This window comes from Micromesistius poutassou, assembly GCF_964030765.1.
Source record: "Micromesistius poutassou genome assembly, chromosome: 2".
NCBI classification, from domain to species: Eukaryota; Metazoa; Chordata; class Actinopteri; order Gadiformes; family Gadidae; genus Micromesistius; species Micromesistius poutassou.
In genome coordinates this window covers 20,780,973-20,795,273 of record NC_140272.1, presented here as the reverse complement: position 1 = coordinate 20,795,273, position 14,301 = coordinate 20,780,973, and the positions used below count along the sequence as shown (strand labels likewise).

General features: G+C 49.3%; 1 protein-coding gene across 3 annotated transcripts; it reads left to right on the top strand.

Moving 5' to 3' along the window:
- The first annotated feature begins 2,291 nt into the window (after positions 1-2,291).
- On the top strand, positions 2,292-13,893 carry phtf1 (putative homeodomain transcription factor 1). 3 transcript variants are annotated; one of them, XM_084463539.1, is made up of 17 exons: positions 2,292-2,725; positions 2,949-3,057; positions 3,142-3,198; positions 3,283-3,352; positions 3,970-4,128; positions 4,605-4,794; positions 4,991-5,102; positions 5,503-5,670; positions 6,166-6,447; positions 7,693-7,821; positions 10,747-11,016; positions 11,450-11,581; positions 11,936-12,022; positions 12,251-12,406; positions 12,882-12,977; positions 13,305-13,430; positions 13,663-13,893. In XM_084463539.1, exons 2-17 carry the CDS (start codon positions 2,998-3,000, stop codon positions 13,681-13,683), a joined length of 2,115 nt encoding a protein of 704 aa, XP_084319665.1. In that variant the 5' UTR covers positions 2,292-2,725; positions 2,949-2,997; the 3' UTR covers positions 13,684-13,893. The 3 variants fall into 3 exon arrangements, with proteins under 3 accessions (XP_084319665.1, XP_084319667.1, XP_084319666.1); XM_084463540.1 differs by having other exon boundaries at positions 2,299-2,332; XM_084463541.1 differs by lacking the exon at positions 2,949-3,057 and having other exon boundaries at positions 3,109-3,198; positions 13,663-13,892.
- The last annotated feature ends 408 nt before the right edge of the window (positions 13,894-14,301 follow it).

Genomic DNA, 14,301 nt, shown 5'->3' with positions numbered 1-14,301 from the left:
CGGGTAGGAAATGAGTCCTTAGCCCAAGTGAAGGAGTTTAAGTACCTCGGGGTCTTGTTCGCGAGTGAGGGTACGATGGAGCGTGAGATTGGCCGGAGAATCGGAGCAGCGGGGGCGGTATTGCGTTCACTGTACCGCACTGTTGTGACGAAAAGAGAGCTGAGCCGCAAGGCAAAGCTCTCGATCTACCGGTCGATCTTCGTTCCTACCCTCACCTATGGTCATGAGGGGTGGGTGATGACCGAAAGGACGAGATCGCGGATACAAGCGGCCGAGATGAGTTTTCTCAGGAGGGTGGCTGGCTTCTCCCTTAGGGATAGGGTGAGAAGTTCAGTCATCCGGGAGGAACTCGGATTAGAGCCGCTGCTCCTTTGCTTAGAAAGGAGTCAGTTGAGGTGGTTCGGGCATCTGGTAAGGATGCCCACTGGACGCCTCCCTTGGGAGGTGTTCCAGGCACGACCAGTGGGGAGGAGACCCCGGGGAAGACCCAGGACTAGGTGGAGAGATTATATCTCAACACTGGCCTGGGAACGCCTCGGGATCCCCCCGTCAGAGCTGGTCAATGTGGCCCGGGAAAGGGAAGTCTGGGGCCCCCTGCTTGAGCTGCTGCCCCCGCGACCCGACCCCGGATAAGCGGATGACGATGAGGATGAGACAGTACCAGCTCAACAGCCTCGACTTGACCCGCCTTTTTTTGCGTTTCCATTGCCAAAAAAAGTGCCTGGTACCTGGTACTTTTTTTAGTAGCACCTCTGTTGAGGTTCCAAGCGAGTGGAGCTGGTACTTTTGTATGACGTAAACAGGCTCCTGGCCACTGATTGGCCAGCGGCTGCAAACGGGAATAATCACTCAAAGTTAAGTTGTGTCCGGAGTGGTTGGAGTCCAGGGACCCGCTCCCGAGGGGGACACTGATCAGCGTTTCGCCGTGTGTGTCCTTTCCCAGGGCTAGAGTTAGGCTGCGCGTGGTTGTGTGTGTCGGGCAAGGTTGTGTGTGTCGGGTGTGGTTGTGTGTGTCGGGTGTGGTTGTGTGTGTCCGGCGTGGTTGTGTGTGTCGGGTGTGGTTGTGTGTGTCCGGCGTGGTTGTGTGTGTCGGGCGTGGTTGTGTGTGTCCGGCGTGGTTGTGTGTGTCCGGCGTGGTTGTGTGTGTCCGGCGTGGTTGTGTGTGTCCGGCGTGGTTGTGTGTGTCCGGCGTGGCTGGAGTCCACAGACCCGCTCCCGAGGGGGACACGTCAGCGTTTCCCTGTTTAGTTTTTGTGTCGTTCCTTTCCCAGGCCTCGATTTTCGCCTCCATCAACGTTACTGTATGTAGATGCTCAGTTATTGTGTATTTTATTTTATTTGCCATTATAACCTTTCCGAGGAATCAGGAAATAGTCTTGATCCGATTTCCCGGGAATCCCGTCCCCCGGGATTAAAACCAAATGATGACACGCCCACGTTGGAGAGGTTCTTTTCTACGACCCGCCCACATTGAATAGGTACTTTTTTAGATGGAAACGCGACGAGGCTGGAACCAAACCAAGTCGTGCCGCACTAAGTCGTGACGAGTTGAGCTGGTACTGTCGGTGGAAAAGCGGCAAAACAGGGCTTGACGCTTACTTTTTTCCCAAGGAGCACAAGTTGAAAAATGTAGGAGCCCATAAAGAACTTTAGGGGCGCAATGAAAATGTATCAAATAATGTGTTTTTCCTTAATAAAGGGATATGAGGAAACATTTGCAAGCAAAATGATTTCATTTATTTGAATACAAAAAGTACACTAGGTTTTTAATTATTTCTGCTTCAAACTGTTTTATTATTTAATAATAATAGGTTAGGGTTAGGGTTAATATTTATGTATTTATTTAATAATTATGTAATTATTTATACTTGAACTGTATAAACGGTGGAAAGGATGAGGGCGAGCTGGTGTGCGGTAGAACAGGATCAGTCTCTGGTGGAATCGCAGACATCCAATGAGAAAAAACCTTTTTTAGACGAAAAGCTCCCTTAATGAGATGCTCTCAGACATTGGCTCGGTAATGAGCTATTATGTGACTGTTTTAGTCTAAATAACAACATTCATGCATGTTATGACTACAGTAGGCCTATACATACAAACGTTGTATGGCAGAAGCAAACAGAGGTGTAGAGGGCTACTAAAGAATCAATTTTTTGTTAAATAACCTCTCCTGACCACTGGTGTTTTCATTTCGGTTTGATCTTGTTATTTCCGTCAACATTCAGCATGCGTTCTGATTGGCTGAATGTGACGCAAGCTGGCAGGGAGCGTCGGAACCCGGAAGAGGGAAGTGGGCCACTCAACTGCCCAATGTGACAGTGAAGTTAGTCAGGTAACTCCGTAAATAAAAAATACTTAACAATTCAAATAAATCCTTGCAGATCGTGTATTCATTTCTGCTAGTCGTAGAGCTCGATTTTGCATGCCGCCAACGGCGTGTTTTCCCACATTGAATAAACAGTACGAGATGTTATCAGGCCAGCGCTGTAGTGGGTTAGGGTTAGTGGGTTAGTGGCTAAAAACACATCCACTGTTATGTTTGGGAGCTGGAGTTTCCTCCCTACCTCTCTCCCTCCGATGAGGAGAAGACTGTCGACACACGATCTCTGATAGTGTAGGGTTAGTAGTATAGTATATCTGTGATAGTAACGGGTTAGTAGTATAGTATATCTGTGAGTATGATTACTTGAACGATCTTCCACTGTCGCCGAGTCTGGATGATCAGGTATGATGAAGCTCGGAGGATGAATCTAAATCAAATGGTGTAAACCGTACCTGTTTGCCATATTGCCATTGTACAAGCTGTCTTATCTGCTTCATGCCCTTTATTTCAAAGTTATTGTTCTTGTTTTTGTTTTATTGTTATTGTTCTTCTATGTATTTGCTTTGATTATACAGTTGGGTAATCAATGATGACAAACATCGACGTTGTCTCGTTTTGCGGTCAGGGTCAGGATTTCCCCACCGCCTTCCTGTGGGTTTCTGTGAAATGCCCTGATGATCGACTGGTCTCAGTGTCATTTGGCAATGGCGAGAATAGCTTGGTATCAAGAGAAGGTACATTTAGATTGATAGTGGAACGTATGCATTGTTTTTGTTCAATTCCAGATCATGATTGAAATGTAATCATCTCTGCAATAGATCGGGGCGTACGATCAGCAAGTATGGGAGAAATCTCTGGAGAAGGCTGAGCTCAATGTAAGGAAACTCATCAAACGACTATTTTGCTACCTACACTAATTTCCACCCTCCCATCAATCCTAACTATCCTTCATTTCCCAGGACATCGACAGCAAACCGATGAAGAGCGGCCACATCAAGCCAGACCTTATCGACGTGGACCTTGTCAGAGGTGATTACGGCCTCACATCAGCACATCTGTATTTGACTAAGAGGCAGAGTTAGAATAGCTTTATAATCTAAAGCTATAAATGATAGATTGATGAAAGATATAATGAATAGATACAGATTATTACAAGGTTACTAAGGTATCATAAAGGATCTGTGTAATATATGAATGCTCCATGAGTGTGGCACGATGTGAGCACGCTACGTTCAGATGTTGGTAGGGCTTAAGCAAACTATGTGGAGAAAGATGCATAACAATGTAATATATTACATAACAATGTAATATATTAAGGGCTGCAATAAGCTTCAGGCCTAAAATGGGTTCATGACATGGACCCAAACTATTTTAGGACTTTGCGCATTGTACTTTTATTTTTGCGTTGCATATTGTTAATGTACATGTACCATGTAAAGTTTTTTTTTAGTTTACATTACACATTACATTGTTTGTCTTTTTTCTATTACGGTCCAGTACTTTCTGCTACCACACCCACCCATCCTGGGATGTGTGGGTGTGGGAGGGATCAATGAAGTACCGTCTTCACTCATTACAAGAATTCATTCAGCCACAGTCAAAGTTGAACCCAAGTCAGATGCATTGCTGTGTTTGGGCTCTCCCAGGATCTACGTTCAGCAAGGCCAAGCCAGAGAGCCCCTGGGCGTCTCTGACCCGGAAGGGCCTGGTCCGCGTGCTGCTCTTCCCCTTCTTCTTCCGCTGGTGGACCCAGGTCACCTCCACCCACGTCTCCTGGTGCATCCTGCTGCTCTACTTCCTGCAAGGTAGGCTGGGCGCTCCCGGGTGCAGCCTGGCCACGCTGAACCTGGAACATTGTATTACTTGATTTGATCAAAGTTGAAGAACCGGTATTTGTTCTCTCCCAATGATTGGTTGTTGCCCAACTGCTGCTGAATTCTTCTGGTTCGAGTTGGGCTGTCTCTTCTTGACTGTAGTCAAGGGCAACAAAATCACAGCAACAACAGCTTTAGGGAACAAGCAAGTCTTGGAATAATCTAAATGTCCAATTGATGATTGTTGATCTGGGAAATGTATGAAGTAAGAAAAGAAGGAAATACTAACTTAACCGCCAGCCAAATGTGCGCCCTTTGGCAGAGACTTTTGGCAGAATCCAAAGTGTTGGATTATTGCAAAGCTCTAACTCATGCTAGTGTCGATGCCTGGCCCTAGCAGCTGAGCTGGGCAGGACCACATAACCTGGTCTTCATATCTCTCCCCTCCCACCCACCAACACCATCAGTGGCTGCGGTGGTTCTGTACCTCCAGCTGCCGACGGCCGGGGCCAGCGATCTGTTGGAGCCTGTGTGTCTGATGCTGCTGCTGGGGACGGTGCACTGTCAGATCGTCTCCACAGAGTCCAACCGCACCATCACCAACAGCGCCACCTCCACCTCCACCACCACCACCACCAGCCCCGCACGCAGGAGGAGGTGGGTGCAAAACACACACACACACACACACACACACACACACACACACACACACACACACAATTTAGCCAATTTATAGTTTTACCAATTCATAAGAATACCTAGAAAAGCAGCTACGGTGTTGCGAAGTGACCTACCTCCTGGATCACACTGTTACCTATGAGCTTAATAAACCAGAGATGTTTGTGTGCTGAAGGCCGTGGAAGAGCAGAGGAACCAAGAAGACCGAGGAGGGGGAAAACGGAGGAGAGGCGGAGCAGAAGGCCAGGCCGACGGAGGAGGCCCCGCGGCTGTCCTACAGAGCCCAGGTAGGCGCTGTCACACCCAGCCGTCAATCAGATTCAGCAGGGTGGCTGTCTGTTCATCCACACTGCATGTTGATGATGTCTTTGGTCTAATTTATTTCTGACCACTAGAGGTCAGAAAAGGACCTCAGAGCTCTTGAGTAAACCTCTGACCTCGCTTCCTTTCCTTCCCCATGCTCCTGTTCATTCTCAGTAGTTCCATGATAACCCATGTCATGATCAACGCCAAGGATCCATACAATATCATGGGGGTTTTGAATCACAGCAGCTTAAATGACTCAAGGAATGAGAGAAATCCTCACCATTGTTGCTAGAAGCATTCAGCACTGAGTGCAGGTTGGCCGGCATTACACAGAGTAGGTTGTGGTGGAGAGGTCCTCATCTCACTGGTGTCCTCCTGCAGAGCAGCAAGAGGAAGTCGGGGTTCCGGGCGTCGGACGAGCTCTCCACGGACGAGGAAGAGGCGGTGAGGGACAGCAAGGTCCAAGCGGCTCCCAGCCTGCCGGGGTCCTCCTGCCCCCTGAGGAAGAGAGGCCCACACAGGCTCCCCAAATCCACCCCAAGAACCCAGGTACGTCCAAGTCATCAACCACTGGTTCCACATACTGTACTGATACTATTCGCCATTCTCCTTATCCCAGATCAGGTCGTTCTACTGTGTTATAGCAGAACTTCTGGGGGCTGGTAATCAAAGCTGCAAGGGCCAAAGTGAACCCTTGTTTCATGCTTCGTCACGGAGATATTATCCAATAGCGAATGACACTTTTTTTTTTACAGTGGTCTTTTTGGACTTTTATGGACACATTTTTACACCAGTTAATACTGGATGAGTTTGTGTTCAACACACGCTTACAGACCCAAGCCTCCATGATTGGTCGCTACAAAAAGACTGTGAAACACCCCCGTTCACCCAGAGGTCACCCAGAGGTCACCCAGAGTTCAGCTCGTCTGCCGTCAGACACAAGATATTCATCAAGTCCTCCATTCTCATCATCCATACCAAGGATCAGGGCCATTTTTCCAGTTGTCATGAATCCTCTCCAACACGTGTGTTCTGTGGCCGCAGGAAGGAGGAGGAGCAGGAGGAGGAGGAGGAGTTGAGGTTACAGTGGCCAATGAGGGCAAGGCCAAATCCCGGGAGCTGGACCGTCTGAGGCCGCCCCCTGGGGACTCCCGCCTCGCCTCTGACACGGATGACACCATGTGGGAGGAGCTTCTGCAGGGGCCTGACTCTGCCTCCAGCGGCAGCAGTGAGGGGGAAGGGCATCACAAGGTGGGCGTGGCGTTCCCGCTGTCCTCCGCCGCGCTGAGCAGCGACGAGGAGAACCTGCAGCAGGGCATCGCTGGAGTGAGTCTTTGGTTCCCCTGTGTCCTCTAACAGGTTTACCTGGTCCTTTAACAGCATTACGGGGTCCTTTAACAGGTTTACCTGGTCCTTTAACAGGTTTACCTGGTCCTTTAACAGCTTTATGAGGTCCTTTAACAGGTTTACCTGGTCCTTTAACAGGTTTATGGGGTCCTTTAACAGCTTTATGAGGTACTTTAACAGGTTTACCTGGTCCTCTAACAGCTTTATGGGGTCCTTTAACAGCATTACCTGGTCCTTTAACAGGTTTACGGGGTCCTTTAACAGCATTACGGGTCCTTTAACAGCATTACGGGGTCCTTTAACAGCATTACGGGGTCCTTTAACAGGTTTATGGGGTCCTTTAACAGGTTTACGGGGTCATTTAACAGGTTTATGGGGTCCTTTAACAGCATTACGGGGTCCTTTAACAGGTTTACCTGGTCCTTTAACAGGTTTGCCTGGTCCTTTAACGGGTTTACCTGGTCCTTTAACAGCATTACGGGGTCCTTTAACAGGTTTACGTGGTCCTTTAACAGCATTACGGGGTCCTTTAACAGGTTTACGTGGTCCTTTAACAGCATTACGGGGTCCTTTAACAGGTTTACGGGGTCATTTAACAGGTTTATGGGGTCCTTTAACAGGTTTATGGGGTCCTTTAACAGGTTTACGGGGTCCTTTAATAGGTTTACCTGGTCCTTTAACAGCATTACGGGTCCTTTAACAGCATTACGTGGTCCTTTAACGGGTTTACCTGGTCCTCTAACGGTGGTGGAATTACCTCCTCAAGAGACTCGCCAAATGTAATAAAACCGTAGTAAATAACCCTATATAATGATATAGTAAAATATGTAATAAAAGGAGTCAATATAGATAAAACAATACTTGCATAATTTTGTTTTAGTAAACGTAGTTTAATGATGTACAGTATTGAGTAAAACACCATGCCAGTCACCCTTACAGAGTATCCATTATCTTCTTCTTATTGCAATCAGCCAGATCCTTTGTATCTAGACACTCAACACCTCCTGACTTTAACTATTCTGCATTTAATGTTCACATGCTAGACCTATATGTGGAGCTCTTTAAGTGATTGCATGTGCCATGTGTGTGTGTGTGTGTGTGTGTGTGTGTGTGTGTATTTGCGTGCCTGCCTGCCTGTGTGTGTGTGTGTGTGTGTGTGTGTGTGTGTGTGTGTGTGTGTGTGTGTGTGTGTGTGTGTGTGTGTGTGTGCTTTCCTGGCTGCAGGGCCAGCTGTCCTGGCTGCAGCCCTGCCACCCGTCCCGTGACCGCGTCAGTGCCATATTCTGGGAGAAGGGCGAGTGCAAGAAAGCAGACATGTCAGTATTGGAGATCAGTGGGATCATCCTGACACGGGTACACCAACGCTGCCAGCGCACGCCGCCAGCACCCGCTCCCACACCCCTACGGACCTCACCTCCACACAGTCAATGATATTATAGCTTGACCACAGCTACTGTATGACACCCTGAAAGAAATACTGTTACTACTATAGTATTGCTTTCTGTCTTGTGTCCTGTATTGGGTCCAGTACTGAAAAACCATACTCAAGTAAAAGGACAATTACAAATTGTACTTTTACTTTTAACAAATTGGAGTAATTGTACTGGGTACTATTTGTCACAGAGGGCACCAATTAAACACTAATCAATTAACCAACACTAACCAATTAACCAACATTAACTAATTAAAGGACCTTGAATTGAATGCCCATCCCACCTTCTTTGTCCCTTCTACGATTTTTCATTTTCTCTAGTGCTTCATTTGTGGACAAATTAAGTCTAATACAATAAATAAGAGAACCGTTTAACATTAACAGTAGCTTAGTCACGCTGTTTCTCGTCTCCCACCCAACACTCAATCCCTGCATTCAGAGCAGACTAATAGTAACAAGTACCATTTTTTAACAGAAATATACCAGTTTTAACACCAAGGTGCACAAAATGTTTGTCGAAAAGCCTGCCAGAAAAACTAAGCACATCACAATCCTATTGAGGAGTGGGTCATCGTTTAAATCATCCTCTCAAATCTAACACTGTGATTCTCACTTTTTTACTTTTTCACTCATTTTATTTCTTGTACTACGTCATTTCCTCTACACAATTAACAGAACCGAAATTAAGCATTCAACAACTACTGCTTACCACGACATGATGCAGAAGGTCTGTTTCAGTTCAGACGGACGAGCCCCCAATCTGTCACCGCCCAGCTCTGGGCCACAGCCAATATGGAGACACACCAAGGTCTAACGCAAAAGTAATCATCATTCATAAACAGAGGTTAACCAAAAAGAATGGTTTAACAAAAGTCAAATGTGTCTGGAGAGGGAGCCAGCTAAGGACACTACTGCCCCCCCCCCCAGGTGAAGGCAGTGGAGCAGGGCATTGATGACACTATTGCCCCCCCCAGGTGAAGGCAGTGGAGCAGGGCATTGATGACACTATTGCCCCCCCCCAGGTGAAGGCAGTGGAGCAGGGCATTGATGACACTATTGCCCCCCCCCAGGTGAAGGCAGTGGAGCAGGGCATTGATGACACTATTGCCCCCCCCCCCCAGGTGAAGGCAGTGGAGCAGGGCATTGATGACACTATTGCCCCCCCCAGGTGAAGGCAGTGGAGCAGGGCATTGATGACACTATTGCCCCCCCCAGGTGAAGGCAGTGGAGCAGGGCATTGATGACACTATTGCCCCCCCCCCCCCCAGGTGAAGGCAGTGGAGCAGGGCATTGATGACACTATTGCCCCCCCCCCCCCAGGTGAAGGCAGTGGAGCAGGGCATTGATGACACTATTGCCCCCCCCAGGTGAAGGCAGTGGAGCAGGGCATTGATGACACTATTGCCCCCCCCCCCCAGGTGAAGGCAGTGGAGCAGGGCATTGATGACACTATTGCCCCCCCCAGGTGAAGGCAGTGGAGCAGGGCATTGATGACACTATTGCCCCCCCCCCCCCCCCCCCCCCCCCCAGGTGAAGGCAGTGGAGCAGGGCATTGATGACACTATTGCCCCCCCCAGGTGAAGGCAGTGGAGCAGGGCATTGATGACACTATTGCCCCCCCCCAGGTGAAGGCAGTGGAGCAGGGCATTGATGACACTATTGCCCCCCCCCAGGTGAAGGCAGTGGAGCAGGGCATTGATGACACTATTGCCCCCCCCCCCCAGGTGAAGGCAGTGGAGCAGGGCATTGATGACACTATTGCCCCCCCCAGGTGAAGGCAGTGGAGCAGGGCATTGATGACACTATTGCCCCCCCCAGGTGAAGGCAGTGGAGCAGGGCATTGATGACACTATTGCCCCCCCCCCCCCCAGGTGAAGGCAGTGGAGCAGGGCATTGATGACACTATTGCCCCCCCCCCCCCAGGTGAAGGCAGTGGAGCAGGGCATTGATGACACTATTGCCCCCCCCAGGTGAAGGCAGTGGAGCAGGGCATTGATGACACTATTGCCCCCCCCCCCCAGGTGAAGGCAGTGGAGCAGGGCATTGATGACACTATTGCCCCCCCCAGGTGAAGGCAGTGGAGCAGGGCATTGATGACACTATTGCCCCCCCCCCCCCCCCCCCCCCCCCCCAGGTGAAGGCAGTGGAGCAGGGCATTGATGACACTATTGCCCCCCCCAGGTGAAGGCAGTGGAGCAGGGCATTGATGACACTATTGCCCCCCCCCAGGTGAAGGCAGTGGAGCAGGGCATTGATGACACTATTGCCCCCCCCCAGGTGAAGGCAGTGGAGCAGGGCATTGATGACACTATTGCCCCCCCCAGGTGAAGGCAGTGGAGCAGGGCATTGATGACACTATTGCCCCCCCCCAGGTGAAGGCAGTGGAGCAGGGCATTGATGACACTATTGCCCCCCCCCAGGTGAAGGCAGTGGAGCAGGGCATTGATGACACTATTGCCCCCCCCCCCCCAGGTGAAGGCAGTGGAGCAGGGCATTGATGACACTATTGCCCCCCCCCCCCCCCCCCCCCCCCCCCCCCCAGGTGAAGGCAGTGGAGCAGGGCATTGATGACACTATTGCCCCCCCCAGGTGAAGGCAGTGGAGCAGGGCATTGATGACACTATTGCCCCCCCCCAGGTGAAGGCAGTGGAGCAGGGCATTGATGACACTATTGCCCCCCCCAGGTGAAGGCAGTGGAGCAGGGCATTGATGACACTATTGCCCCCCCCCCCCCCCCCCCCCCCAGGTGAAGGCAGTGGAGCAGGGCATTGATGACACTATTGCCCCCCCCCCCCCCAGGTGAAGACAGTGGAGCAGGGCATTGATGACACTATTGCCCCCCCCAGGTGAAGGCAGTGGAGCAGGGCATGGGCTACCTGCTGCTGGGGGCCCTGGTGTCGGCCACGCTGGCCCTCCTGCCCTACGCCTTCCGGCTGTGCCAGCAGCTGGACCTGTCCAGTCTGACCCTGCTGACGCCGGCCCGGCTGTGGGCCGCCACGGCCGGGCCAGCGGACGCCACCGCCTGCGCCTTCTTCCTCATCGTCACGGTGGAGAAGTTCTGCCTGGCTGGTCTCTTCTTCTTCATGACGTGCGTCGCGGAGCGGACGTATAAACAGGTGAACGAAGAGACGACTGCAGGACGCGTTCCGTTACCATCTACTTTGTAAGGGTTGAAACCAGAAGTTACTGGGCTGGGGCCAGTACCTGTCCCCAGCCCAGTGTGAGAACAAAGACAGAAACGGACCAAAGCAACTACTGGAAGAATGGTCTGGTGGGACTTAACGTCCGGTAATGTCCTGTTCACGGCCTGCCATGACGCTAGGCGTCCCCTTGTGTATCGGAACAGCATCTTTAAATTCATGTAGCAGAAAGATTAAAAAACATCTTTGACACTCTTTCAGGGAAACTACAGTTCGCTTTGCTTAAAGTCGTGACAGTGGGAAAGTGACACAGAGTGCGAGCACAATTAATAACTAACTAATAACTATATATATATATACTATATATAACTAATTAATAACTCTCTTTATCTTTCTTCTGCTGTGGCAGAGGCTGCTGTTCGCCAAGCTGTTCAGCCACCTCACCTCCGCACGCAAGGCCAAGAAGTCTGAGATTCCCCACTTCAGACTGAAGAAGGTCCAGAACATCAAGATGTGGCTCTCTCTGCGCTCGTTCCTCAAGGTTTGTCTGGATGAGGTTATGGTTTCACAGCCTTCAGGTCGTGACCACACCTGGGATCACCTGGTGTGCATATGGAATCGCTATAGAGGGAGTCTACACTGGAACTACCATGTGTATTCATACAGCTATGATGTTATACCATATAATTGTTATCAGCAATACCAGCTATATAAAATAAGATGGCAAATTTGGGTTCCAAGAATGTTTACACCTAAAAATGGGATTGACTGCTGTATGTCCTGTTTCTAAAGTGCTACTATGACCGTCTGTTGCCAGTAGGGGGCAGCCAACCTCCTCTGTAGTATAGTTCCCTCTCAGTTCCATTCAGAACTCTTGGTTTGTTTTATAACACAGAGAAGAGGACCCCAGCGCTCAGTGGATGTCATTGTGTCCACCATCTTCCTCCTGGCTCTTTCCATTTGCTTCATCATCTGTGCCCAGGTCAGTATTATCTTCCAGGACTCTCTGATCGTAGGGGATATGAACGTAATAATGGGACAGAACCAGTTGTTCCAATAGCGGCCCTGCCAGGAGGAGACTAGATGATATCAGTTATTTTGAATCCACACACACAGAGTACCCCGCACCTAGTAGGCTGCTCTGTCTAGATCATGTTTCTGAACACACCTTTTTCACGTGACTTACCATCTCCCTTTGGCTATACTGCAGCTGTTGCGCAGTTACAAGACATTCCTGGACTCTGTTCTGAACTGGGAGCTGATGGTATGGGCCTTCGCTCTGCTCCTCTTCCTACTACGCCTCGCCACACTGGGCTCGGAGACCAACAGCAAGTACAGCAACGCCTCCGTGCTGCTCACTGAGCAGGTAGATGGATACCCTAACTCTAACCTGATAACCCTAACCCTGACCTGATAACCCTAACCCTACCCCTAACCTGATAACCCTAACCCTGACCTGATAACCCTAACCTGATAACCCTAACCCTACCCCTAACCTGATAACCCTAACCTGATAACCCTAACCCTACCCCTAACCTGATAACCCTAACCCTGACCTGATAACCCTAACCTGATAGCCCTAACCCTAACCTGATAACCCTAACCCTACCCCTAACCTGATAACCCTAACCCTGACCTGATAACCCTAACCTGATAGCCCTAACCCTAACCTGATAACCCTAACCCTACCCCTAACCTGATAACCCTAACCATAACCATAACCCTAACCCTACCCAGCAGGTAAATGATACCTGCAGCAAGCGACTGAAGAACCCATACTTGACCTTAATTGAATTCAAAACAAAAGACGTCTATTCCCATAAAATCCCTTTCTCCATCAGATTAATTTGTACCTGAGAATTGAGAAGAAGCCCAATAAGAAGGAGGAGCTGTGTCTGGTGAACAACGTGTTGAAGCTGGCCATGAAGTTGATGAAGGTCAGCATGCACACACTTTAATGTACCAGAACCAATACAAAACTCTATTTAACCCATGTCCATCCATCAAGCAGTGATTTCAGTCCATAAATATCTAAAAAACCAAATACCATCAAGATGGTTGTTTCTCTATTGTCCTCCAAAGGGAAAACTAACATTCATTTGAACAAATATTTAGACTTTCATCAAGCAGTGAATTTACGTCCAACGCATGTTATTACAGTGATTTCTAAACAATCAAAGTCCAACTAGATTATTGTTTCCCTGTATGGTTCAGCAACAGAAAACCACTTCATTAATCTGATAAGATCTGTTCTCTGACCCCAGGAGCTGGACACCCCGTTCCGTCTGCTGGGTTTGACCGTGAACCCCCTGATCTACAACATCACCAAGGTGGTCATCCTGTCAGCCGTCTCCGCCGTGGTCAGCGACTTACTGGGCTTCAACATCCGAGTGAGTCTTAAGAAGTCCTACTGAGCATGCTCTGTATTTTAGGGGGCTTTTTATTTGTTTGTCAAGTGATTTTTTTAAGTGGTTTTATTAAAATGATAGATTGTAATATTTGTTGAATTCACACCTATAATGTATCCTCCGATAAATGCGTCATTAGTATAAGTTGTCACATACTGTAATGCATGTGGTATAACCCCTCATCTCCTCACCTTCTCCTCCACTGCGGCCCCAGCTGTGGAAGATCAAGTCTTAAGGAGACCCCCCTGGTGCCACCAACCTGCCCCTGTGCTGCTGACCATCGCCGTGACGACAGCCAAACATTCCCACGGTGACGACCGCGTGCACAATCCCTCTCACCCCATTGGCTGCAGCATGGGGTGCGCCCCCCAGCCACTAGTGCCTGATATTCTGAACCTTAAATGTCCCCGCGTGTGTGCGTGTGTGTGGGGGGGGGGGGGGCAGGGTGGGACTGTGTGTAGGAACGAATGGAGTGTGTGAGGTTGGGGGGGTGTGGGGGGGGGGGGGGCAGGGTGGGACTGTGTGGATGTGATGTGTGTGTTGGGGAGGGTCCTATGAGTCTTTCTGTATATTATACCACGTGGCAATGAGTAAGTGTGTTTAACCCGAGTGTAATAATGCACACTAGAGAGAGAATGCTTGATTTAGCAGATTTTCCATTTTGAAAACGAGTATGCTAAGGGTCCATTAACTCTACCACCACTTTGTATTATCTGAAACTACAATGAGGTCATTTGACTAATTCAAACCTAACTCTATTTTTTTTTTATTGTTGATGATTGGAATGTGTTGGTTTTATTTATTAGGTGTTCAACATTGTATATTAGCTCAACGGTGGAAAGGTACTACAAAC